The following is a 27,793-nucleotide window of genomic DNA, read 5'->3' on the forward strand; positions in this document are numbered from 1 at the left end:
AGTGGTTATACCGAAGACCTGTAAACAGACGCTGGGGCTCCTCTTTAACTTCATCCTGTTTCTGAATTTGACTCCGAGTCAAATGAGCACAAGCCGACTCTGATTCTGAGTCTTTTTCTACACTTTTTTTTGCTGTGTTTCGTCTGTACATACAACATTTACTGCACGTCTGTCGGGCCTGAGGAGGATTCCCTCGGCTATTCCTGACTTTTTTCAGATAAAATTTTTATTTACCCATTTCCAGTGTTCATTTCTGCACATTTCATCCCAGATTTGATGCAATTTCACACCAACATGCCTACAAACACACAAAACATACAGGGAGGGGGGCGCCAAGGGTCACCTGCAGTGCATGGGGCCCCCGTTGCTCCCAGCTACGCCCCTGCCCTTAAATTTCCCATGAAACGAAAGCATCTGTTTGTGCAACAAGCAACCACAAAACTTGCCCGAAGTGTGAACATGCACAAACACACCCTGACACCGTGGAGCCCAGCGGAGTTTGCACCGGGTCGCTGGTTTGGTGCAATGCGAACACTTAAATCGCTCGTTGTGCTGGCTGTCAGATGGATAGGCGGGAGCAGCAGCCTCCCACTCCTCCCATCGCTATAACAACCACAGGGCGCTCGGTGTGACTCGGTGGCACAGCGGCTTGGATGCGACCGAAGTGTCATCCTCCTGCAAGCAGCCCGACCGGAGCGCACCGCATCGCCGCCTCACACTGACTGAATCCCGCCCGGTGAGGAGGAGGAGGAGGAGCAGGTGGAGGAGGAGGAGGAGAGCCTGTGTTCCCCCGTCACAGTGATCTGAACAGTGGGGAAGCTCAGTGTCGGGATCCGCTACGTCAAACAGATTAGTCAAATAACCTCTCGGGGTAGGACATACCCCCCCCCTCCCCTCCCCTCCCCTCCTTGGGCTCGCCTGGCTGCATGCATGGGCTGAGGAAGCGAGATAGTCTGCGCTGACAAATAGCCAGGAAGCCCTTGGCGAAATACAGAAGTGCAATACTTTTCTTTTCTTTTCTGGCTTGGTGAGACGACTGTGGTGATCCTCCGGCGGCGGCTCCTCTCTTCCTCCCCTCACCCGCCTCCCCTGCCCTCCCACCCCGGTGCGAAATGGCGAAAGAAAACGGCGAGTCCAGCGATGGATCTTGGAAAAAGCACGTCGATGATATCAAGAAGATGTTTGACTTCAAGGAAGTCCTTGGGACGTGAGTAACGAGACAACACAGCCTCGCAGGCGACGAGAAACTTTGCAGCCAGTTGTGTAAATGAGCGTCAGACAACAATGGCACATTGTAGCGTTTGAACGGAAATGAAAAGCGACTGACAGCTGTTGAATATTCGCCGAATTCACAGAGAATCGTGACAGACAGACAGACAGACAGACAGACAGAGACAGACAGACAGACAGACAGGGCCTTTTGAACTTAGAGCCGCCTGACAGAGACATTTCTTAAATCCAGTCAGGACCAGCATCAGTGAATTGTTCAGGGAGTGGAAATAAGACCTCAGCGCGTGAAGTCAGACACGCGTGATGCCCCCTCGTTATGTCACAGTTCATTCAGAAAGTGCTGCAACGTGTTTTTGTGCCTCACACGGATCAGATCAGATCAGATCAGATCAGATGAGGAGCGTGTACGTGCGGGCCGCCATTTATTTGGGCTCTTTTTGTCCAACATAACAACTCTGACAGAGACAGCAGGGCCTATTTGCATACACAAATGATGAAACGGGCTCCCAAATTTGAGCGACCATCTGTGATGACTTTGTTTTCTCATGCTCAGCCTCTCTCTTCTTCAAACAGTGGAGCAGATTTCAGCTGAGGAACATTATGTCTGGGTTTTACAGACTGATACTTGTTTGCACAGTGGAGACTTTGTGAGAACTGTCCTGCAGCCCGGCTTCCTTTGGCTTGTTCTCGTGGTTTAGGGTCCACTTTGGTTGAAGTGACTCTCTTGGCCTTGGACCGCAGCGCAGACGAATTCCAGAGTTTATTTTGGTCCGCTGTTAGTGCTGCTTGACTTCATGGCTTTTCTTCTTTGAATAAGTTATGCTGCGGGAAGAGAGCCTAAGTGTTCCCCTGAATGGAAGACCCAAAGGGAAAGTGGTCAAAGAGAGGTTGAGCTTTTATGACAGACCAAGTCTGAGGCGGTGTTGTGATGGATAGCTTGATGCTATCACACATTTAACAGAGTGTGTTTCTCATTTTCCTGCTGGTCTTTGTCTCCTAAAGACAAGAACGTCCAGTGACTGAGAGGAGTTGACTGCGGTGATGTTTGTGTTGAGGCCTGTGTGGAGGAAGGAGTCTCCCCGGGGAAATGTGTTTGTTTTTCTAATTTGGACTCACAAACTGGTGTCAAGCTGAGCAGAAATGGCCTCTAGTCAGCGTGGTTGCAGCTCTGCTGGGGAGCTGGTCAGTCATAGATGGTAAAACAGACGCGTCGCGGTTTGCAGTTACTCACAACCTCATCTGGTTTAAACTTAGAGTAATCTTCTCGGCTGTCTTCATCATCTTCTCATTTAGCGAAACGCTGCTGCTCGGCATGACCGCAGACCTGATTTTCCTGAGGAGCGGCATCATAAAATTGTCATACGGACTGGTGATTCACTTCACACTACACTTCAGCTGGTGCACTAAACAGTCAGACGCTCCTACCTGGAGGCTGTTCTGATTTCCCTAAGGCTTTCATTTATGTGTGAAGAGCCTCTGAATAACGGCAGTGAATCATCGTGATTTACTGTCCACACAATGGCCAGGTTGGAGGAACACACGTCCCTCGCCCACAGCCCAATGCACATCTCCGGGGCCGGTTTGTCACAGTTCAGCCCTTCTGTTACACATAATACAGCTTGTACTCGTCCTGATTAACTTGAAGTAAGTCCCATTTACTAGTTCCTGTGTGTCTTAATCAGTGAGTGCCTTGTCGCAGCGCAGCGGGGTTCACGACAGGCCGGCCGGGGCCAGAAAAGCCCAGCAGCCCTTCAGCTTTGCTTGAGGATTAAAAATGAAGGGGGCAGGGACTGTTGGTCAGAGGACGAGACGCAGATTATCCTCCTCCTCTTCCTCTTCCTGCTGCTCCACCTTTGAACTGTAGTGTCCTTGTCAGGTTTCCCCATCAGGGTCCGTAGGGGGATCATCCCTCTGTAAATGTGCCGATCAGACCTCATTCATTACTCCACATACTGGCAGTGGATGTACTCGTACTCAAGTACTGTCCTTCAGTACATTTTAAATGCTTTTCCAGAGTATTTTCATGATATATTTCTACTCCACAACATGCATCTGACAATAAAACGTGATGTATTGTCAGAAATTATAGTATTAAAGTAAGCTTCACCTCCACCAGCCAAAACAATAAAGTTGTTAATAATAATAGCATGTTGTGTACTTAAGCGATGCTTTAAATTGTTGATACTTCTACGTTTTAACTTGCAACAGTATTTTTCTATTGCGGTATTGCTGCTTTTACTTTGGTGCAAGCTGCTGCACACCTCAGCAGTCACACCTGTGAGATAAACACGACTGCGAGAGGCTCAGTGGTTCAGGCAATGTTATTGTTCAGTTAAACTGGCAGATGATACTTGGCTCTCTGAAACAGTAGGCTGTGTAAATTTAAAGATAAAGTGCACATCAGTGTGAACGTCATACAGAAATAGAAGATTTGATCTCAGCTACAGCTGGAGGCCAGACTGTGTGTGGACAGTTTGACTGATTAGATATTGATAGGAGTTTGGAGGGAGGAAGCCTGCGGTGGTGTCAGTAAGGCCGTACGTCTTTCCTTGCAGTAGCTGTTGTGAGCTAATGAGATCTTCGCCACTGAAGCCAGTCCTCCTTCCTCACCGCCACTTGCCTTGCGGCTAATTTCAGACCCTTAAGCTGCTGATACTCCTGTGGAAGCAAATTAAGTAACCCGACCACAAGCGCCTTCAGAGATCCCAGTGGGGTCTGTGCTGTACATGTGCAGCAACTTGTTACTCACAGTGGAGGTGTTGAGAATTTTGTCTGAGACACTGATGACGTAACGCCATGCTGATATTGAGTTAGAAATCCTTATCGGAGATGTTACTTCATGCTATGTGTTCATTTAGGAAAATGAATATCACCTGGTGTGTTGTTGTATATCCACGTAATCTCTCAGATATTTCCATCCAGTATGAATTGGACTCTACGACATGCTCCCCTCAGGTGAATAACTTGAAGAATGCACATTTAGTCATTTAAATGTCATGTTCCTTCCCAGCTGCATCCCTCCTAAGTGCTTTGTCATGTATTTCCAGAATCCCGCTCTCTGAAGCTTGATTTGCTAAAGTTGCCCTCAGTTAGCTCCCACAGCCGGACCAAACGGAGCGTAGAGACACATCTTTACAACTCTCCTTTGCAACAAACAGGAAAATCACCTTTCCTTAGTCCGATGTTAATGAATAAACGGGCCTCTGCGGCTGATATTAAACTGACCCTGGCTCTGACAAAGCCGTCCCCGTCCCTGATGCATTAAAGTGGCTGCCTCCATGCATTGATCATTTTCTGAAACACAGCTTGTGGAGAGACTTGTTGAGTGAAAATGGCAGCTAGGCAACTAGGATGATGGAAGTCTTTTCTTTGAATAAGACACTACCAGCCACTCCCCACCACCACCACCACCACCACCATTACCATCCTCAGCTACATTCACTGTGGGAGGAGACACGTTGTCATTGACAGTAACGATGCGCAGTGAAATAATTCACAGAGAACATGCGTCGTATGTTTTACGTGCCGTCATTTTCTGAGCTTCCATCTATACTCATATCCCTCTCGCCACATTGAATGCTGACAGAGCCACAGTGTGCTATCCTCTGCACTCAGAGAGCTGAAGTGTACCAAACTGCCTTGTATCAGAGCACAGGAGGCGGTAATCGCCCTTATTAAAATAATTCAGCTTCCCTCTGACAGCCTGCTCTATGGCTTCAGACAGGCTTCTGCCCAACATTTCCCTCGAGCGATACATATTTTTCCTTTTTAGTTGTTTATGAGCAGCATTAGCTCTTATCAGGCTGTAAACTGACCATCTTTCTCTGTTTGATCAGCGGTGGGGCGAACGCAAAGAGCACATTCCTGGAAAGCAGCCTCAATGGTTTCCAGATTCAGTCGCTGGGACTGTGAGAGCTGCTGGATTTCATTCTAGTCATATTATTGGAGTAGATTTAACTCTGCAGCACCAGATCAATGCTGTTTACTACCTGAAAGGACAGAAAACCAGTTTTGGCTAGTCTGTCACCAAGGGCCACAGATGAAAACCACGTGAAATAATCACACTGGCCCTGTGCAGTGGTGGAGAGTAACTCAAATACAATTTTGAGGTATTTGTGCAGTACTTTGAGTGCTACCATTTTATGCAACTTGTGCTTTGTTCTCCACAGCATTTGTTTTAAAGAATTACAAGACGCCTTACTGAGGATTAGTCTCATTATCGATTAATCTGCCGTTGAGTTTTCTCAATCAAAGGGAAAATTTGGATTTTTTGAAGTGGGTTTGTATGAGCTACTTATCCATCGTCACTCTGTTATCTACAGTAGATGGCGGTCGGCACGCCTCCAGTTTGGAGAAGCTGCAGGAGTACCAGTGTGGGAAGCTGAGCAATGGACTGCTGTGGACCGCGTCGGCAACAAAACGCATATTAGCCACCTAAAAAGAGCCACCTGAGAAGAATCAGTATCTGTTTATGTGTATTTTCACCCTTTACCCTGCCGTCATAAGCAACGCTCCATACACAACATTGTGACAACTCTGCGTTTGCAGTGGTCATTTCTCCAGAGAGGATTATGAAAAACACCCCCAAATAAGTCAGATAGACACTTACTGAGGAGCACTGCTGAACCCGCCCAGCAGGTAAGATAGCCCTAAATACCTACGAGTGAATTAAAGGACTTAGCGAACAACCTTTACCCTTCCCCTCCATCTGCATAAATTCCTCCTCTTTACACTCTGGATTATAACGCCGTCCTCGTGCCTGCACAGGCAACAGGATTTGTTATTGTTGTCATAATCACTCATTTTAGTCTTATTGCATTTGAAGTGTCTTCCATAAACCGCTGAAACTTTGACCCAAACAGCTGCAGCATAACACAGTGCGCGGCATGGGTAGGAATACAGAAGTGCTACGGTGGAGAGGAATATAGTGCCAAAGGAAAGAGCTGTCTGACGGCAACGTAAAGCAGTGTAGATATTCTAAATGTAGCGTACACTTAGTCTGATATTGGGCCTTTTTTAGGTGGATAAAATGTGTTTTACTGCTGACCCCGTCCACAGTACTACAATACTTAGCTTCCTACACCGGTACTTCTGCTGCTTCTCCAGACAGGGGTCATGCTGCCTGCCATATACTGCAGGTAATACGCTGACTGTGGATAAGTACCTCATAAAACCCTGCTTCAAAAAAAAAAAAAAAAAAAAAAAATCTCTTTAAGTGATTCATCTTTGAGTCTATAAAATGTCGGAAAATGGACTTGGGACGTCTTTGAGTTGAAAGAAAGGTGGAATTTTTGTGTGAAAAATGACTTAAATGATGAATCAGTTATCAAAATAGTGGCCAACTATTCCTCTGCCCGTCGATTATTTGACAAATAGTTTCAGCTCTATGCTTTACAGATTTAAGATTTTTTACATCTAAAGCATGTCATCAGTTTATAAAGTAAGATACACCTGATACATTCTAGATTAATCTACCCAATTTAATGTAAAGTATTTAAAATTAGTTCCACCTCAACCGGCTCCAGCTTTAAAATGCTGTTTAACTGCTAATGAACCACTAATATTACTGAAACATAAGTACTTTTCTTAAGATGTTTTGCAGATAATAATGTTTTGTATGTAAGACCTTTTTTTGTTTGTACATTATAAATTGGCTGATATCTCAACATTATATATTATGTGTCATTATCAAGTTTTATTATGTGGCATTAGCCAAGCTACAATGGAGTACTTTTACATTGTTGTACATCTTTTTAATTAAAGCATCTTAATACTTCTTCGACCATTGCCCTCATAATTTACAGCAGCTTTACAGCAAACGTATAAACCTGATCCGAGAGCAGAGAGGCCGGTGTATGACCAGAATAATAATGCACACTGCAGAGAGTACGGCCTGCAAGCTCGAAGCAGGTAGTTTGTCCCGCGGACACTATAATTTACAAAACTCTGAGTCGACAGAGTAGCATATCACAGCTGAGCAGATGGTGGTGTGAAGTTAAAAATAACAAGTGTTTTGTGTAACTGTAAAAATATCTCTATATCTTATAATATAAAAACACTTTATATTAAGGTTCACATGTTTGGAATTAACTCGTTGTCCATGAGCATACGTATTAGTAGCATACTGGCTCTTTATTGGTCAATCTGATGATTAGGAGAATCAGTGATGGTCTCAAATGTTCAGTATCTGTCTGCTTCTAGATTGACTCTGTACCTCTGTTGGCTTGCCCCTCGTTATGATTCCTTCACAAACACCGTACATGACTTTTCTGTGCATTTTCTGACAGCATAGATTACGTCACCTGTCATATTTCTGGTTAAAGCTGTCATTGCGCCGTGACTTTGAGCACAGTAGGTTACACCGGCGGTAGCTCTACCTGGATTATTAAGTCCTGACTTTTCCATCCCATATGTTGCGTAACGGGCCTCTGTAATGCATCTTACACAAGATGATTCAGAGTGATTACTCAGCAGCGCCACAAAACACTGCCTGTGAATGTCAATAGGCCAGCCTTTGTCGTCGAGACCCCAGCCTCCCTCCATCAAAACCAACTCCCTCCATCAATACTGCCCTGGATTTCATAATCGGCAGGAACGGCCAGCTGAGGTCGCAGCCTGAAAAAGTTCTCGGGATGGATGTTCGCTTTTGCATCTGCAGCATCAGCCGCGGGTTTCACACAGAGAGCAGCCCACATTCACATTTCACATTAGTCAGCCGGTTTGGCTCGGCCGTCCTGTACATCGTGTGGTGGTAGTGTGTGACTGCAGACTGTCACACACGCAGCTCATTCTGTCATCCAAGAGCCGTGAAGAGGGAGCTCTGTGGCTCCGGGAAGAACTTAAAATTCAGCTATTATTATTCAAGCGAGTGAGTCAGCGTGCTGACTTGATTGTGCAGTCTGTGACACCGGGTCAGAAACATTCTGCAGCTATACAAACATATTTATCTTGCGTAATAGATTGAGAAGAGCTTCAGCAAAGAGTCCAATTTAGATGGAGCTCTCTCTCATCACTTAATGCTGCACCAGATCACATCTAGGATTATTAGCAGACATGAATTTGGTGTGCTGGTCGTCTCATAAGTTAACCATTATTTTGATTAATCTGCTAATTATTGTCTTGATTCCGCCAATGAAATATTAAAGCGCAGTGAAGAATTCTCCTCGCAGCCTAACGTGCCGTCTTCAGATTTCTTTATTAGTCCTGAAATATATTTCATTTACCGTCCTTTAAGACAAAGAAAGATTCTTACATTTGAAGAGCTGGAACCTGCAAATGTTTGCTTAGCTGAAACGATGAATCACTTATCAAAATAGCTGCTGATTAATGTTCTTTTGATCGACAAATGGTTTCAGAGTTTTGTGTGGTTGTTGTGGACGGGTTGCTGTATCTTTGTGTGTATGCATATATGTGTAGACACGGCATGTGGGCAGAAGCATCACCATATGCATGTCTGTAGCAGACATCGCACCTTTTCTTTCCTGTGAATTACGACTGAATAGACTGAATTCTCTCAGAGCTTGCAACGCAGCTTGTCGTGCCTCATGCACCGACAGAGCGAGGAAAGTCACAGGCTTGGATTCTGTCATGTTGTCATTCACAGGAAGTGATGTCGCTGCTTGTCAATGTGGTGAGCAGGGGGACAGAAATGGCGCTATGCTTTTCTAACCACCCTCTCAGTGAGTTCACGGGTTTCCTGTGGTTTTCATCATTGTGTGTCTCCTGCTGCAGAAAGCGTGCTCTGAAACGCTGCAAGAGAGTGGCTCGACAGGCTCGGCGTGCTGATGGGGGAATTTTGTACTTCTCCTAATGTCCACACAGCTGTGGAAACCGGTCGCATGCGCTGAATAGAAATGATGCTCATTGTCCTCACGGCAACAGCTGCGGTGGGAAGATAGTGCTGTAACAGGCCAGCGAGTGGTGCACAAACTCCCTCACTTACACAAGCCCTTGAATCTGCATATTGTCCCACATCATGTGTCAGAATGAGGTCAAAGTCAGAAGGACATAAGCTCTGAGGCCTCTCGCGTCTGTTTGTTTGCAGCGAGTGTGTTCCACCTCATCACACCTGGGGCCGGGCTCTGTGACCAGGTAGTGTGTTTGTGCAGTCTGTGTTGATGTGGCTCGGACTTACCCTCCCCCCGCCCCCCACCCCGTGCGATGGTGGAGTGAGGGATTAGCGTGGATTTGATGGCCTCGGTGGGACTTAGTGCAGTGAGCGCTGCTGAGTTTAGAGCCTGCTGGGAGGAACTGATTACACTTTGAGAACATTAACGGACCTTTTGATGCCGGCTGCCTTCCCTTTTGTGGATCACTTCAAGTGTTTCTCTCTATGCCAGTTTTGCGTTTGTGTAACTGATAACGATCCAGTAAGACACTTATTCCAGCAATTAAAGCTCATGTCAGAAAGGGAGGAAACAAATGCAGGAGGCAGTTTGGGCCATTATTCCTGTTTTTCCCATAAGGTTACTAAAGAGATGATGAAAATTTCTGGGTTAGAAGTTGATTGCTCTTTTAGTACATTAGAACTGGGCTAAATCACAGATGGATTCATGGCACAGGATGAATATTTCTTCTGGATGCTTTTGGCTGCGAGCAAGAAAGAGATTTCTTCTGGCATCCGCTCCAACAAGAGCCACTGGACTGCGATTTTCAGTGAATAAACTGTGTGTGTGGACAAACTGACCTTGTTCCCAAGGCTGCAATGTGCCTTTGAGATGTAATCTATTACATGTGATATGTCATTGAAAGGCCCTGTTGCTGTACAAGTGTTGTGTCGGCCATGCCAGCCCACTCATTTAGCTTCAAAACAGCAGCAAAAATGAAGTAGCCAAAAACCAAGAGAGCTGTAGTGGAGAATATAGGTGGAGAACCACACCTGGCTTTGAGTTGATGCAGAGTGAACCGGGGTAGGACAGCAGTACTGCAAAAACACAGAAAATCTCAGGACTGTAGGCTCAGTTTACTGCCTTCATCCAAGCCACGCGTTCATGAGTGGATCGAGGATTATTGTAGTCCTTTAGATCATATCACTGGTTTTGGTCCAGTGAACATGACCCAGAGTTCAAATCAACAATCACCCCCTTTTTTTTTTTTTTTTTTAACATCTTCTCATCAAACCCTGCTGACGGCGCACGGAGGGAGAAGGTGCCTGTGAAGGTGTGCGATGAAAACAAGAAGAGGGGGGGAGGAAAGCAATCATGCTGCCTGCTCAGCGAGATTTATTAAGGTGGACTGACTGACTGTGGTATCATGGCAACTGGTACAGATTGCTTGAGCAAATATTCCCTTAATTCCCTATTTGTTTTTAAAGGCTCTCTCATGTATGGAGGCAGATGGCCCGAGGAAGACACGCTATCTGCCGTCCTAAATGGGTGTTTTTTAGAGGTTTTAAAAGTGTTTGCCATGCTTTTGGCGGCACACGGGCACTGAGCGTAAGCCAACACAGAAGGCTGTCGGCCATAGTCCGGGACTTTGCCAGTTCTCAGTAAATATTCACAATATGCTGTTTGTGTACTCTGGCCTGTCTGCCTCTGAGTGCCCTCCGTCCACTCGCACACGATAGGCTTTCTGTGTCAATATTGCCCGAGCGCATATAAAGCGGGCCTAACATGTTCCTCTTTCTGTCTCGCAGCGGCGCGTTTTCAGAGGTGGTGATGGCTCAGGAGAAGGCCACGGGAAAGATGGTCGCAATCAAGTGCATCCCGAAAAAAGCGCTGAAGGGGAAGGAGACGAGCATTGAAAATGAAATCGCCGTGCTGAGGAGGTAGGTGCTGCATGACGAGGCCGTGGGGGAGTTTGCAGAAGAAGGACGCCACTTCAAGAAGGGGTCACCAGCTCGCGGCGTCCTCCGGGGAAGCGTCTGCGTGTCTCTCTCCACTCAGAGTAATGACTCAGAGTTGGGACGCCGGCTCAGTTTATTTAACAGTCATTGTCAGACTTAAGTGACTTCCTTGTCGAATCCCATCTTATCCACCATTTTGGGACTTAGCACATACACACACGCACACACACACACACACACACACACACACACACACACACACACACACACACACACACACACACACACACACAGAGGGTATGATAGGATTGCACTGACACCAGGTGACACTCCATCCTCCTCCAGGGCCTGATGGGTAATAATTCCCCAGAGGAGCTCAGTTATCAGTCACTCTTGAAGTGATCATGCCAGCTGTTGGGTGTCGTTGCCTGGTTACAGTTGCTATCCTTTGACTTCCTCTCTCTCTCTCTCTCTCTCTCTCTCTCTCTCTCTCTCTCTCTCTCTCTCTCTCTCTCCCTCCTTGTCTTGATTTCTCACCCATTTTTCTCCCTCTCTTCATACTCCTTTCTTGGCTTTGTTTGTCTAACAGCTCTCAAACTGAACCTCATTTTCGTGCTGGACTTAGAGAGGAAGTTGTGAAGGTTGTTTGCTCCTTTGAGACTCTCCCCGCCTCCTCCTCCTTCTCCTCCTCCCCCACCTTTTCCTTTTCAGCCACCTGCCCTTGTGAGCACGCTGTCATATGCATTTCTCCTTGCAGAGGTTTTCTTTTTAATATTAAAGCCTTGCTGGTTGGTTGCCTGGACACAGGCTCCCGGCGTCGTGATCCATCCTATATTATTTTCTTCAGGTGCTCCTGCTTATGGGGTTTGCCGCTTCATGACTCACTGATTAGCATCCTCGAAGAATCCCCCTGCTCTCCGTCTCACACAAAAGGTTTTCTCCCTCGTGTGAAGCATACGCGTCTGCCGGGTTCATTTTTGACAAGCGTGAACATACACATGTCTACACACACACACACGGTCTAAATACAGGCAAAGTGCTGCCACAGAAAGCAAAAAACGTTCTGTTGTCCGTTGGCAGGGCATCATTTTAACAAAAGAAAAGGCTAATTGCTCCACATTAGTGGCCTGTGCTGAAATGAACACAGGCTGACAGCACACAAAGTGAATTTTCTGCTCTTCCTCTCCAGGATAAAGCATGAGAATATCGTGGCTCTGGAGGACATCTACGAGAGCTCAAACCACCTGTACCTCATAATGCAGCTGTAAGTACATCAACCCACCACATCGCTTGTTAGGGTCAGCTCTTTGTCTCCCATGTGATACGTCATTTTGATAATGTGATGTGTCTGTTGCCTGAATAAGCGTCTGTAGTGTCCTTGGAAAATGAGAAAGGTATGCAGATGATTGAGTTGAGAAACATGCTTATCTGAGGGTCAGATGAGAAGACTGATACCACTCATATAGGTATAACACTGTCAGTTAGCTTAGCTTAGCGTAAAGACTGGAAACAAGGCGAAACAGCTAGCCTATCCTTTTTTGTTTATTCCATACAAAAACTAAAGTGTAAAAACAAGCTGTGGTTTTATGGGATGTCATATGCTGGGCTAGCCTAACCTCAGACAGGGGCCGGGCTTGCGGACAGGCAAGCCAGGCAGTTGCTTGCCCCCAGCCACTAGGGGGGCCTCGGCCACTTATTTACATGTGGCCGAGGCTGATAGGCCTGGGCTTTCAGGGACCTCTGTTGGTCCCTGGACCTCACTTTGCGAACCACTAATCTATTTTTTCAGTATTCATCTCAAATGTCCCAGAAATTGTGCATTTATGTGTGCAAAAACCAAATTTTTGCGGTGTGAACGGGTGTGGCAGGGGCCCCAGGGATTTCTTGCTTGGAGCCACAAGAAGAGACCCTAGCAACGCCACTGACCTCAGAAGGTCGTTTAAAATCCCTTACAGCTGTTCTGGAAGTATTTCCAGGATCCTCACAGACTCTCAAAACTGTCTGCATGAAGAAACATTCCATCCACTGCAAAAGATTTTGAACCTGTTTCCAAACCTGTGACTTAGTTTCCTGTCCATGTAGCCAGACATTACATATGTGCTTGTGCATTTTTATGACACCAGGAACATATAAATGTCAGGGCTGCAGGATATATCATTTCAGCATTGACAGGACGCAATGGCAAGTAAGGCAGTCTTGGCCATTTTATAATGCGTGGTACCACACAGTAAAGGCATTCATAACAAGCGGCCAGGCATAAAACAAGGCTTGCCTAGTCTGTTGCACGCCACATGTTGGGTGTTGTCATGGCTCAAAAAGTGATGTCCATAGAGAGGTCTCATTTCTCAGAAGCAAGTCTGCAGATTAACTCCTTAAACATGATCTGTTTGGCGTGAATTGGGAGGATAATTGGGTGACATTCAAGTGAGTCACAAAGATTTTGATCAGTAAGATCAGTTTTTTTTTTTGTTTTTTTTTGGCATTTTATACCTTTTATTAGACAGTGACAGTGGAGAGGGAGAGGTAGAGAGGGGTAGACATGCAACAAAGTCGCCGGCTGGAATCGGACTGGTTTTGACCGTGTGACCATTTGGCATGCGTTGCAACAGTTTGGCTAGAGAGACACTCTTTTATATTGATTTAAAACATACATTTTTAACTTTTAACCAACACCAAGATGAGAAGCTGCTTATGACGAGAATACACACACCCAGAGGCTGCCTTTTTCAGCTTATTTCAATACAAACAAATACACACAATAAACATAAAGCACCAAGTACCATTACACAAAATAGCAGAAAGAAAAACAGGGGATTTACATCCAGGTCTCTCAAAGTAGTCCAAAGCCCCCAATCAGCAGCAAAATTAGCACAAAAGGAATCTACCCTTTCTGCCGAGAGGAAAGAAAAGCACTCATAGGTGGGGTTAGGTCTGATCAGAGTGTCAAAAACAGTTCCCACGCCTTCAGGAAATGGTTTTCTGACCTCCTTTTGCTTAAATGAACTTGTTCCATCTTCACTATAGAAATCAATTCATTGAGCCACCTCTTGAAACATGGAGACGATGCAGAGTTCCAGCTCAGAAATATTAGCATTTTCAGCTGCAGCCACGCTTGTCTTGAGAGCCTGCTTTTGGTTTTCTGTGTAGATGCACTGTCCTACAAAATCACCCTAATGGTTTTACAATGATTTCTAAATAGAGCTTTTCAGGTCATCTGCTGAAAACACTTCCTGTATTTTTTCATATCGCAATGTCTGTTTTTTCCAGCCCTAATAAACCTATTTCTGCTGACAGTAACATCAAATATAGAGAATTGTCTGTGAAAACCACAATCTGTTCTGACACTTTGGTTTTGGCACTGATTATACACACTGATAAAGGGTTTTTATTTAAGCACAGAGGAATTTATTGATCATATAAGCATGAGAGAGGTATCAATCTTCTCATCTGATTCTTGGTAAGAAAGGGAGTGTGTAATTTCCTGTAAACTCTTAGCTGTTGATTCAACTTAATGGTCATTTTTGTGTTATTTATCTTTGCAAATATCTACTTAATGTATTTCAGTCAGTGTTTGTGGAGGTGTACGTGTGACAACTGTTCCTCTGAGCCATACCGTTTTCCTGTGAGAGACGCTTGTCTTCATGATTTCAGAGGCCTTTCCCCTCTCCACTTAATTTCACAGTGTTTGTGACTAATGCACCCGCAATTTAGACGGCGATTATCTGCCCTCATTGTACCTCTGCAAGGTGCATAATGTTGCTTTGAAGTCTCACTTATAAAAACATTCATTGCCAGTCGTCTGAAAGCCGGCACATACTCATGATTGATGCTCAACTTAATATGAGTCACTTGTTGTGTCATTGCAATTTTAGGTAGCTGAGAAGAACTGCTGGTACATGAGCTGCAAATACTGCAAAGTTACATAACGTGAAAAAGTCTCAAAAATCGCAGTGACATATGAGAAATACTGGAAAGATGCATTAGGAAAAATAAAGTGTGTTAGCAGCACTGACTGATTTTAACTACAGCCTTAAAATGACAATTACATTTCTGGTCAGCCCATGTAGGTTAACCTGACATCTACACATGACAAATACTCATCAGCCAATCACCAATTTGTTCTTACATTGAATCTGTCACTTGTGATTAGATGCTGATATTACAATGACCGTGTGTGTGCTGACAGGGTGTCTGGGGGTGAGCTGTTTGACCGCATCGTGGAGAAAGGCTTTTACACAGAGATGGATGCCAGTCGGCTCATTCGGCAGGTTCTGGATGCGGTCAACTATCTGCACTCCATGGGCATAGTGCACAGAGACCTGAAGGTACAGCAGTATTAACTATTCACAGTCAGAAACAGTTCCTTACAGCATCATCAGCCTCTGTTGTTGAAGAGACCTCTTTAGTCTTACTGAGAGGGGAAATCCCTGCTATTTAACGCATGTGGGGGCTATTGCATGAGCGCTTGCAGGGGATCACCCACAGAGGTTAAATGTCAGAGATTTTCCTTCTCAGTAAAACTGATGAAGCCTCTAGGATGAGCTGTAAAACTCTTCTTAACTCTTGAATAACAAATCCAGGGGATTTCGTTTCATGTTTTGTCTGATATCTTACTGTCTGGACGACTGGAATTAATATACACAGACAGTACAGGAGGTCATATGAACACACATTTTGGCTCTATCCTTTCGTTTCCAGCCTGAGAACCTGCTGTATTTCAGTCCCTGTGATGAATCAAAGATCATGATCAGTGACTTTGGCTTGTCAAAGATGGAGGGAACCGGTGACGTGATGGCCACCGCCTGTGGGACTCCAGGATACGTGGGTGAGGATGACCTCTGAGCTCTGGTGGAAACTTCCTCTGGGATAATTAGATCCACTAGTTGGCTAAACATGATCTAATCTAATCTGCCAGCAGCCACAGGATAACTTTAGCCATCTGCTACAGGCAGACATTCACGTTCTTCTCCAGCCTCTGTTTCATGGTGAAGGGTCGAAAACTGCATTGTTCCACCAGATGAATATTAAAAAAATAATTTCATTCTTCCAGCTCCTGAGGTTTTAGCACAGAAGCCCTACAGCAAAGCTGTGGACTGCTGGTCTATTGGGGTCATCGCTTATATTCTGTAAGTGCTCACTTTTGAATATAAACAAGGTCATTAAGTTAAGCTTATTTTGTGTGTTTAATAGCTTGATCTTTTAAATGTATTTTCTAAAGCTTCATTTAAACAGGAAGTCCTCATTCAGATCAGAAACCACCAAGAAACCTCACTCACACAGATTAAAGATGCCTTCGTCAAGAGTGTCCTGGCCAACAAACATCAACCTAAAACAAATAACAAGATCAGAATCGAACAATAAATGAGCCCACGGCCATGCTAGCTGTTCTGTGAGACAGTAGCTGCTTTGAAGTAAGCTAAATCGCTAGCATGCTAACATACTCATGATAACAATGCTAACATGTTGATGTTGAGCAGGTGCCATCATCTTGTCCCAAACTCATACTACATACTGATTATAAGTGCATTTGTAGTATGAAAGTATTTTTATGTCTATTTGTGAAGTTTAGTTGGCAGTGACATTACAAAGTCAGAGTTTATTATCAGCTGACATCGCACATATTGCATCATTTCCTGTTTGTATAAAATGGTTAAATGTATCTGATATTTTTGTATACTAACTGCTAAAACACTATACCACGATGCTTATTATGTATACTGTATAGCGTTATTATGTAGTGTGGATTTGGAGCTTTAGCTTGGTGTGTTAGCATGCTAACATTTGATAACTATCGCTTAACACAGCTAAGGCTGATGGGAATGTCTTTAGTTTAGCTTAGTTAGCATTAGTTGAGGGGAACATGAATACCTGTTCCAAATTTCAAGATAGGTTAAAAAACAAAACTAAATCTCATGGTATCTTGATGAACGGTCAAACAATCATCAAATTCAGTAGGATTCATCCTCTGGGGGCCAAAAATGTAATGGGATTCGTCCAGTTGTTGTTGAGATATTTCAGTCTGGACCGACATAAGCATCCCCAGAGCCACACCATAGGCTTAAAGAGTAAAATACATAAAAACATCAGTAAGATTCATATAGAAGATAACGTGTTTAGCTGTTGAGTTTTTTTTAGTTGAGTTTAGCTGTTGGAGAGTCAAGTCTGAGAGATGCTGACAGCTACTGTTCCTATTTGACAGAGCCTGTAAAGCTTTCAGTGGAAAGCTGCCAAACTAATTAAGTGGTGTCGCTCGTTAGCAGAGAGAAAATCCCTGGTGTTGTTATCCATTCGTTAGGTGTGATGAATTTTAAGGTAATTAGATGAAAGAGTTTCTAATGCAGTCACAAATGAGGCTTCTGCATGGTTTTTGTTATAGACTCATTTATACTCTTTCATAATCAAGATTATGGCTCACATAACCTCATGAATTTATGTTGTAGATTTGCAGATTGCGTGTCCGTCTTTTTCCATATCATATGAAAATGGGCTGTTTTTATCCCATTTTTGCCCTTGTAGTATTCATGTAATGTCTATAATCCCTCTGAACCGTCTGCTGTTGCATGCTATATGAAAAATCAAACCACCACTGAATGAGATTAGGCCACAGCAAATCCTTTTAGATTTGGGTTAAAGTTTCTAGCATCGGCTGGATGGCAGCACTCACACAGACTGTTGTTGTGTAATCATCCATCTTCATCTTCTCAGGCTTTGCGGTTACCCTCCTTTCTATGACGAGAATGATTCGAAGCTCTTTGAGCAGATTCTCAAGGCAGACTATGAGTTTGACGCACCCTACTGGGATGACATATCAGACTCCGGTGAGCTATGACGTATTTGTTTGTGTGTGTGTGTGTGTGTACCCTGTGTGTTTGTTTTTTTTTTTTCAAATAAATGATAACACTTTATTTTAGTTACCCAAAGTTTTTCTAACAAACAACTTCCTAGTTTCACTGTTTTGGGGTCTTGGCACTCATTTAATCCTTTGTTTTATCCTTATATTCTCAATACAACACATTTTACATTTTCTTAATGAATATATGATAATGAGGTGGGCTTGTTATTTCCAGAGCAGTGATTGGTCAGTGGTGTGTGTGTGTGTGTGTGTGTGTGTGTGTGTGTGAGAGAGAGAGAGAGAGAGAGAGAGAGAGAGAGAGAGAGAGAGCTTGTGTGTTACAGTAGTGGTGAATGCAGGCTTAAAGTACAAAGATGATAAATAGGATGATTTTTAGCTACCTTATACTGAGCACCAGTGCTTTCAGTTAGCTACCTACAAGCAGCTAACATAGCATAACATAAAATAAACCCCTCAGTTCAGGTGATGTTAGCCATCCATGTTCTGCATGCTGCTGTAGCATCACTACATAAACTCTTATAACAGTAGTGAGCAGGTTAAGGCTAGCAGAGTTAGCTAGCTCACGTTAATCAGAAGTAAACAGTCACACTGTTGACTCTGTTGACTGTTGAGCTTTAAATTTCTAAAATGATTTAAGTGCGCCATTTTTCATGTGTTCAGTTAGATTCATGATGCAGCTGATAACCCTTTGCTGCCTTTTGTTGGTTGTCCTGGTCCAAAGAATTTCTTGGAAGGATCCTCAAAAGGACAATATGTTATTGGTAGTTTTTCAGTTAACAATTAAAGCATAACTCAGAAAGTCTTTCTGATATTACCTTCATATTTTCTTGTCTTTAAATAGATCTCTGTCATTTTTTTCCAGTCTTGAAAGATAACTGTCTTTTCATGGAAACTCTTCTGGAAATCAGCCTACTGTAACAATTCTTAGTTCCACCTTAAAAACTGAAATATGGGATCTGGCATTTAGTATGTGTCCTGCCTTGTCTCTATTTTCTCTGTAATTAATTAATTACCAAATAGCTCTTTCCAGGAATTAGCAATTTTTTTTAAGAAATTGCAGGACCAGAAAAAAGATTAAAGTCCTTCGCTGCGGGAGAACATGTTCTCAGCTGGATGTGTTCTTGACCTTTTCAATTCCCTTCACAGCCAAAGACTTCATCAGCTGCCTAATGGAGAAGGACCCGGAGAAGAGATTCACATGTGACCAGGCTCTTCAGCACCCTTGGTGAGAAACTAACCGCCGCCACACTGCGCCTCAACCAGACAATCACAGGGAACCACACATCTCGGTGCGATTAAACAGCAGTATGACGCAGATTGCCAGGCTTACGCATTTGTCATGGAGAGCATGTCCTCCCACGGTCATCTGTCGCCATGGCTCCGAGCCGCGAACCTACCTCTGCTCGGCACCGCCAGCCCTCGGAGAGAAATCTGCTGAATAAATGGCTGCCAATTAGTGGCTGGCGTCTTGAAGGATGCTTGAAGAATGTGGAAGCTTTAATGAACAATTAGGATGTCTTCCCAGGCCTGAGCGGGAGCTAACGAGAGCGAGCTAGCGTGGGCTGCTGTCTCCAGCTGAGGTGGCCAATATGAATAGGTCTGTTAGCCGGTAATGGGCCTGTTGGGTCCTGGGCAGGTGGTCGCTCTGATTCAAATATGTGGTTTGTGACACCGGTAACAGTTATCATAACAGAGAAAAATGGCTTTCATTGACAAGGTTTCATACAGAGATATTATGATGAATGTGACAGAAAGTGATACAGTGTGCGAGCGCCTGCAAAAAACATCAACCCATCGATCAAAGATAAATAAATAAGTGATCCGAGCAAATAGAAGGCAGCATGAGGACAATTCCCAAGGTATTACACGCTCAGATATAAATGGGTTGGGTGATGTTGTGTTTGTACGTGTGAATTGTAATTTACATGATCTAAAAGGACTTGACTTTAATTTTCAGGATTGCAGGAGACACTGCTCTCTGCAAGAACATACATGAATCAGTCAGTCGACAGATGCGGAAAAACTTCGCCAAAAGCAAATGGAGGGTGAGCACACGAGACTTCACCTCTCTCAGTTCTCACTTATTAGTTAACAGGTGCACACACAGTATTCTCCATCTTTTTGAAGAGCAGAAACACACAGTGGTTTGCGTTTCTCCTGGGATCTGCCTCTGGTTTCACTTTGGTTTACACCCTGTCTTCACAGCAAGCCTTTAATGCGACGGCTGTGATCCGCCACATGAGGCGCCTGCAGCTGGGCACCAGCTTTGGCAGCAACATTCACAACTCCAACTCTGTGTCCAGCCCTCAGAGCCGCGCTCCAGCCAAGAGCCAGTCTGTGGACTGCACCCCGCTCTCCCTGAAGGACTGTGAGTGACACTTCACATGCTCTCTGTGCATGCAAACCTGTCCAGCTTCTACTAACGTGCCCCCCCCCCCCGAGCTCCGTTCACTCCATCTCCGTCTTCATTCAGCTAATTGGCAACTGTTTCAAAAGCTCTTGAGGTGCAAATTTCAATTAAACAGCCTGAACAGTTTGACACAAGCCACATGGTCATGATGTTTCTGGTGCCATATTCAGTTTTTCTTTGTTTTATATAATTCATGTTGACTTTGTGCACTTATGCAGCCAGGCAGAAAACTAATGAGCAGATTAAAATCACTATTATCTGCACTCTCAGTATGTTCATTACCTTCCTTTGTAGTGCCAAAGTATAATGATAATAAACTATTTGTATAGCAGCTTTCATACAGGAATCGCAGCTCAAAGGGCTTGACAAGAAGGAAATCACATGCACCAAGTGAGTGCTTTACAGAGGAAGGACATAAAAACAGATAAATAAATGGAAAATAAGATGGAGAATAAAACCCATGTGATAATAAAGATGAAAGTAGAAATAAAGACATACAAGACAAACATCCTCTGTGTGACAGACTTCCATTGTTGGCCGGAACCTATTAAAAAACACGTAACTGAGTCACACATGTTCACTCATTACGATGGACAAGGCCGCTGTAGTTTATTGAGTCAGACCCGAGTCTGATACTCACTCGAGCGTCAAAGGAGTGTTAATCCAAGGCTGAAAATTGCATTATTCACTCTTGTTTGAGTAACATTGGCTAAAAATGAGTGCTGTTTCAGGGAAATTATTCTTTTTTTTTAAAATTTATTTAAATGATAGCATTTATTTTTGGCCTGTTTTTCATAGTTCGTAAAGTGTTGAGGGATGGCCTTAGGGCTGTCATAGAGAGCGGTGGTGAGGCGTGATATCATTTAAATATGGATGCATGTTTTCAGACACTCCTCTCCTGGAACACATTCATAATGTTGGACTCGCATGTTCACGTGAAAAGTGACAGGAATAGTTCAAACCCTGGATCCTGTCTCACCCCTACACAGTCAATGATGGCCTGAGGGGGCTGGATTGTCAGTTTAACTTCTATTTCTCCTAAACTTACTTAATGACATGCAAATCTTTACTGAAACTGTGTTATCTCCCACAGGCCCCCCAATAGCTCCTTTGCCCTCTGCTGTGAAAGTGTACAATCAGGACTCTGATGTCCAGTCTCCGGTACGAGAGGAGCCATCGGTGGTGGCCGAGCCCTCGCGGCCACGACCCTCCACGGTTACGGTCATCCACACTGGGACTAAATGACGCCAGGTTCCGCGGGAGGTGAGCTGGGAGACCACAGAGCTTTGAGATGGGATAAAACCATCCCAGTCCTCTGATTCGACGTCGTCGCCCAGTTTGCCCATCCCGCAACCTCCCATCTGTTTCTGCCAAACCACGGGAGGAAATTAAGGAGCGTTGGCTCAGCTCCATTTACCACGGCTCAGCACGGCACCGCGCTGCTCCCTCTCCCACTGTCATACAGACCCGGAAGTACAGAGGGGAAGATGCTCACCAGAAGTTGTGGAAGCCATGTTCAGCCTGGACCATGGTGGCCTGGCAGACAACGAAGCAGCTGGGTCTGGAAGTGCCACACTAAAGGGAACTCTTTATGGAAGCTGCTATCACTTTGGACTGTGAGCGTCTGGAGACGAGCACGCTCCGCTGTATGCCTTGTGTAAATATCCTGCCTGGAGCCGTTGAGTGGAGTCATGTTATGCAAGTGAAATTTAAGCTTCAAGTAAATAATTGTGGCATCATCTGCACTCTGAACTTCTTTTCTCTGTCGTTTTGACAGCTCTTGTTAATTCGCTGTGGTATTTGCTCCAATGGCTCGCCAGGGTAATAACGCCCGACAGTGTGACAGTATGTGTTATCTCTTTGCTTTAAAGTGTGCGTGAAACACGAGCTGGACAGTGCGCTTCAATCACGGCTGTGATCGCTGAGTGGGCCGGTGCATTGCACTAATGTATTGGATTATTTATTTTCTTACAATATATTCAGACTTTTTTTTGTAAGAATATCACACGCGGAAATGTGTAAATGTGTTACTAGATTGAATCGAGAAGTTATTGAACGGTACAGGAACAGTATCTAATAGTTGTTAATTGCTGTTTTAATTGATTGATTCATTTTGATGTGACTGTGAAGTCCTCCTCGACCACAGGAGGGCGACCACGTGTTGTTGCTGTGTGACCACTTCTCAGGGATGTGCTCCAACATGAAGCTAACCAAACCCCCTCTCAGAGTGATCACACACTGCTGAGGGCGAAATAGTTCAAAAGTAAAACCTCCAAATGCTGCATGTTATTCTAATGTGCCATTGGGAGAGTTTGACACATGCTTTCCTTCTTTAAATCCATCTTTATTGTCTGTATGAGTAATAAAACTCATACTGATTGGATTGTTTTCCCTTTAAAAACCTTTAATCATATTTGGCTTTAAAGTAAGCATTTATCAGTGAAGTGTGCATTCATGTCTGCAGTAAGAAATGAATGCCGATGCATCTCGGTTGCTCCCATCGCAGAATCGTCAAATCAGTAGCATGCAGTTCAGTAGTTGTATTATCGTGCTCTGCTTCCGCTCACGAAGCGGCTGGTCTGAAAACAGCTCACTCACTCTGTGTTTAATCACTGTGCTTTCATACCAGCCTGTTGAATTTAGCAGAAAGACTCTCTCTCCTTCTCTTTCCCGCTCGCTCTCTACGGACTGTCTCACAGAGAAGAGAAGGGATCTGTCTTTGTATTTTCTCTGTGGTACTTCTATTTCATTTTCAATCGCTCAACATGAATGGGGGGGGGAAAAAATGAACACTCTAACAGAAGTTGCCCGATGTGGGGGGCTTTGCCATCTTGAATTATCTAAAAATGTTGTGGTGATTATTGACTTTGAGCCTTTACTTACTGTAAATACAAATCTCAATGACAACAGTTAGCTTGGGTCTTGAGTGTTTATTTTTGTCTTCCCTATATTTTTGCCCCCAATAAGATTAACAGAAATCTAAATATGAAGCATTGGAAGCCCCTCGGCATGCATGTATTACATATTGTTGCAGAAATGTGCTTTGGAGTTGTAGAGATTCGTGTATTAAAAAAGAGGATTGTTTGCACATGTTGTCGCTTCTTTAAAAGGGAGTAAATGGCAAGTTACTTACAGTTTATACACATTTCTTACAGTGAAAAGATGCTACTGAATACAGATTGTTAAATAATCATGCTAGAAGATTTAAGTAATCACAAGTGAGTTAAAATACAGTAAGTATAGGATATATGAGTAAATACAGTATATTCACACTTTTGCTTCTGGTCATGTGTTATAAAATCATTGCACATCTGTTAAACCCAGGGGACCCTGAACCCAACATCGTTCTAACAGCTCGATAATTCAGGACATTTCCTAACTTTAGAGAATTTAGTTCTAAGCATGATTTTGAACTGATTACTTCTGTAATAATTAAAGTTGAGAAAGTTTCCTATCATTACTTTTACACAAACAGTGGTGGGATCTTCCAAACAAATAAAGCCAGTGTCAACAACATACGCATTTAAAACAAGTTGAGATGTCTAAACATCTCATTCTGTGCCTGATGTCTCTCGTGCATCGCTGTCAGGGTCTGAGGAGAAAAGCCTCAGTGTGTTTCCTTAAAGGTCAGCTTGCAGCGTCACCTCCCTCCTCTCGGCCTCAGATGGAGTGACGGTTGTACTCTTGGGGAGGATGCATCCCGTCGTAGTGAAACTCCCTCCACTGCTCGGTGCTCTCTCTGGTCCTCTCGTCTTGTTCTGGCAGATAAAGACAGTTTTAGTGGATGAATGAGCCGGTTTGAGTGAATGAACTCACCCCACTCAGCTTCATCGGATATCGGTGTTTGCATACCATCGTGCTCCTCTTCAGCGTAGCTCTCAAACTCGTTCCTCTTCTCCTCGTGAAACTCTCTCTTTCGCTCGTCTGCAGCCAGAATCTGCCTTTGCTCAGCTGCAAGCACAGAACGGGATGATGATGAATTAAATGAGTGTGCGATGATAAACATCTTTGATTCAGTTGTTTATTGTCATATCAAGCAGCTGATGATGACACATAGACAGCACATAACACAGCTGTTTGAGAAAGAGACTGACTTTAAACTAAAATACCCTGAGACACCAGGAGTTGGTGTATCAGCTGTACGAAAGTCACTGATTTGGATAATTTTATGGTCTCATCACAAAAGCACAATGGATTCTTCTATTTGTTCGTTTTTGCATTTCTTAGTTTGTTTGAGCACTAATGACACACCACTTTTTATTGGACAAGAGCTGTGTATAAAACTAAAAAAAGGAGAAAAAGTTACACCAAAACATGTTTTAAAAAGATGAAAACATGACATAAAAATAACAACTGCTCCCATAAGAATAACATAAAGTTATACAACATGCAGTTCAGTCTTTGGAGAACTACATCAGACTTTTCCTCAATAGTGTTTTGGACTCTGGATCCTCTGTTTTTCTGCCAGTCATCTCTGACCTGCACTCAAACACATCAGTTGAGAACAAGTTAACTCTTAATATGCTCTACCGAAAGCTTTAGAAGACCATCAGTATGGCCGTCTGGAGATAAACCGCATCAACTTAAAGGAGCCACGGTTTCAGTTCAAAGCTCGCCTGCAAGTATAGACACACAAACACTCAACACAACCTCAAAAAATACCACAGATCTGAATCACTGTGTCTGAGCAAAAGCTGCTTTCTGTGACCTCCATAAAGCTGGTGTTTGTGGTGAAGCTGTGATTCACAGAAGCTGCTTGTACACAAAAACACAAAACCTGGACCCCCAAGTGATGGTAAGAAGTCTAATGAGTCATGTTTCCCTGTTTTTACTTCATCCAGAAAGATATATATGAGTAGAAATCAATCATTTCAAGTCTGTCTTTATACAAAACCAGTAAGTCCACACATACATTGAAGTGACTGGATCTATATAATAATACAATTATAAGTAATAAGTATAAGTAAAGGAGGACAATATCTGCACTCCTGGTTCCATCCAAAAACACATTCCTAAATTCAGTAGAAGCTAATATGAGACTTCAGCAGTCTGATTTGGATCTGTTTCTAAGATGGTTCTATTACAGATAGAGAGTAGTGAAGCCAAGGATTTCAGACAGCAGGGATCCCATGACCGGACTGGACATTTGAAGAAGACCAGAACACATTAAAGCGCTCGTCTGTGTCGTGTGGGCAAGCTAGCGTCAGTGAAACTCATACACAGACTGCAGTAACTTTAGACAGAGCCATTAGCTGAGATAGGAAAGGTTTGGGATAGCCATGCTAACCTTTCCAACGTCAGGTCATGACCTTTGAACTTTCACCAGGATTCCCAGCACAGGCCTGAACACGAGCTGGAACTCGAGTCACTTAGTTTTAAATTACAAGGTTTGTGATTTACAGATGAGCTGCAGAGATGTAAGCACATTTGATAGGGTGCGTATCGAGAGGAACTACCTGCTGTTTTTTTGCTTTGCTATCCCTTTCGAGCAGTGCACAGCAGGTTAATCATCCATCATTTCCTTCACCCGATGCACCACAGCAGACCTGCTTCTTCCTCAGAGACCTCAAACAGCAGCGTTCGTTCAAGGTCTGATGTCTGCGTGTTTGCCTAAAAACCTGTGCATCAGCTTATCCGCCTACAGAAACAGCTAATACATCTATCACATATTTTCTTTTCCAAATTTCATTGACCTGCGAGTGAGATGTTGCGCTTTTGTGTCATTTCACAGCAGGAGAGGCTTTTCAAAGTGAGCACAATTTATCGGTCTCACTTCTTTCACTTGGTTTTTCTCTGACCTCTCTCTGCCGTGTGTCGACACATTCCACATTCAGCTCCCGACCGCTCACCCACTCGCTTGTCCATCTCAGTCTTTTCACTGTTTTACTGCTTTGTGTTCATTTCATCCACACAGTGTCTTGTTGTTGTTACACACACACACAGACCCACAGCGTGTTACACAACTCCATTTCAGAGCGGCAGCAGTCTCAGTGTGGGCTCTCACCTTCCTGTTGGCAGAGCTGTGCGTAACGGTGCCGTTAAATCACTCGAGAATGTCAAACATTGTACAGTATGTGAATTTTCACAACACTTGTGAGGAAAACATCCACTGATGTACTCTGAGGTGAGTGTGTGCGAGCTCCATGCTGCCCTGTGACTCCTGCTGCAGCCTCCAGCAGAGTGTGACCAGACAGGTCTGAGTCTGGTCTCTGGTCAGGCCTGGATCAGAAAACTGTTAACGGCTGCTGGTCGCCACGGTCATAAACCCCCCCCCAGGCTGTCATTAACATGTTTGCTCCCTGTCAATACAAAGAGCCAAAAAGAACAAGCTGTTTCCACCACAGTAAAGTGTCTTTTTATGCTCCGGATGGAAACAAGAACAAATCTTATCTCTATCATTTCATGTAGAATTCAAGTGCTCAACAAACCTTTGGCAGCAGTACTTCTTAGCTTATTGATCAATGCTTTATCGATGTCTGGTGTATTGTCCAATGTTTTTCTTTATTGAGAGCCTGTTGTGCTAGAAAAGGGGTGTTTCATTCAGGCCAATCACATCTAATAAACTTTTCTCCAACCAAATGTCCCTTTGCTGACTTGAGTGCAGCAGTCTGTTGTATCCTATCTTTCTTGGAGAGAGTTACACACATTTCTAGGAAATTCCTCAAGTATTTAAACTTTTGCTGGATTTATCTCAGCTCTTTTGCTGATTTGCTTTCATGTTTTGAATTGCTTAACAAGTTTTTGCACACCATAAAGTTTTAAAGACAAGCGTGAGGGATCAAAACCTCTTGACTCAGAGGTCAACTAACATCTGGTGATCAACAGTGTACAGCATAATAATTTCCATCATGAAACAACAGTGAAGAAACTAGTGTGAGAATAATTCTGCTGCCAAACTGTCTTGTACAATAAGAAACAGATCCCAGCAATTAACACAAACAAACCCCACCTTGGCTGACCAGACCTCAGTTCAAACTCAAACAAACCCCGAGTGAACTCACCGTTAATCTCATCCTGGGACTTCACGCCCCGTCTGCTGCGTCTCCTGAAGAAGTTTGAGGCATCGGCCTCCTTCATGAAGATCCTCTTCAGCGGACCTGCAGTGGAAGCAGGAGCAAGTTCAGCTCACAACATAAAGGGATGAAGAGAGCGCACGTGGAAGAGATGCAGCCGATGCAGCTCCTCACCTTGTGGATCTTTGGCGCTGCCTGTGCTGCTGGGCACAGCTGCAGAGTCGGCCTCTGGAGACACTGGGTCAGAGGACAAAACATGAAGGCTCTAAATTAGAACAGAGTGTTGGCTCCCATGCTTACCTCCCCATGAAATGCAAAGAAAACAAAGCACTATCATCACTCTGCACCCTCCAAAGACACTCCTGTTATAAATTCCCCTGCATCAGACTCACAGAAAAGTGCAAGAAGCACAGCGAGGAGAGCCAGGAGGGATGCATACGTCCAGGCCATCTTCAGCTCTGGGTCTGGATCGTTGAGAGATACGAGCAGTGAGGCAGACCAGG

General features: G+C 44.1%; 2 protein-coding genes across 2 annotated transcripts; one reads left to right on the forward strand and one right to left on the reverse strand.

Annotated features, from left to right (window-relative positions):
* The first annotated feature begins 638 nt into the window (after positions 1–638).
* camk1db (calcium/calmodulin-dependent protein kinase 1Db) lies at positions 639–23,365 on the forward strand. The gene is made up of 11 exons (XM_076732960.1): positions 639–1,207; positions 10,865–10,996; positions 12,204–12,278; positions 15,201–15,339; positions 15,713–15,839; positions 16,065–16,140; positions 17,720–17,832; positions 19,014–19,092; positions 19,825–19,912; positions 20,073–20,235; positions 21,371–23,365. The coding sequence occupies exons 1-11, from the start codon at positions 1,113–1,115 to the stop codon at positions 21,520–21,522; spliced, it is 1,239 nt and encodes a 412-aa protein (XP_076589075.1). The 5' UTR covers positions 639–1,112; the 3' UTR covers positions 21,523–23,365.
* Positions 23,359–27,793, reverse strand: ucmab (upper zone of growth plate and cartilage matrix associated b). Its single transcript, XM_076732961.1, has 5 exons — positions 27,683–27,793; positions 27,465–27,527; positions 27,279–27,374; positions 24,130–24,228; positions 23,359–24,035 (listed from the first exon to the last, which is right to left on the reverse strand). Exons 1-5 carry the CDS (start codon positions 27,738–27,740, stop codon positions 23,938–23,940), a joined length of 414 nt encoding a protein of 137 aa, XP_076589076.1. The 5' UTR covers positions 27,741–27,793; the 3' UTR covers positions 23,359–23,937.

Source organism: Chaetodon auriga, chromosome 6 (assembly GCF_051107435.1).
Source record: "Chaetodon auriga isolate fChaAug3 chromosome 6, fChaAug3.hap1, whole genome shotgun sequence".
NCBI lineage: Eukaryota > Metazoa > Chordata > Actinopteri > Chaetodontiformes > Chaetodontidae > Chaetodon > Chaetodon auriga.

Excerpts from the sequence above, each read along its gene's own strand:
- camk1db (XM_076732960.1), top strand. The coding sequence starts at position 1,113 with ATGGCGAAAGAAAACGGCGAGTCCAGCGATGGATCTTGGAAAAAGCAC. Across the intron at positions 10,997-12,203 it reads GAAATCGCCGTGCTGAGGAG|GATAAAGCATGAGAATATCG; the intron begins GTAGGTGCTGCA and ends CTTCCTCTCCAG. Across the intron at positions 15,840-16,064 it reads TGGGACTCCAGGATACGTGG|CTCCTGAGGTTTTAGCACAG; the intron begins GTGAGGATGACC and ends TCATTCTTCCAG.
- ucmab (XM_076732961.1), bottom strand. The coding sequence starts at position 27,740 with ATGGCCTGGACGTATGCATCCCTCCTGGCTCTCCTCGCTGTGCTTCTT. Across the intron at positions 27,528-27,682 it reads TGTGCTTCTTGCACTTTTCT|TGTCTCCAGAGGCCGACTCT; the intron begins GTGAGTCTGATG and ends CCTCTGACCCAG. Across the intron at positions 27,375-27,464 it reads CAGCGCCAAAGATCCACAAG|GTCCGCTGAAGAGGATCTTC; the intron begins GTGAGGAGCTGC and ends CTTCCACTGCAG.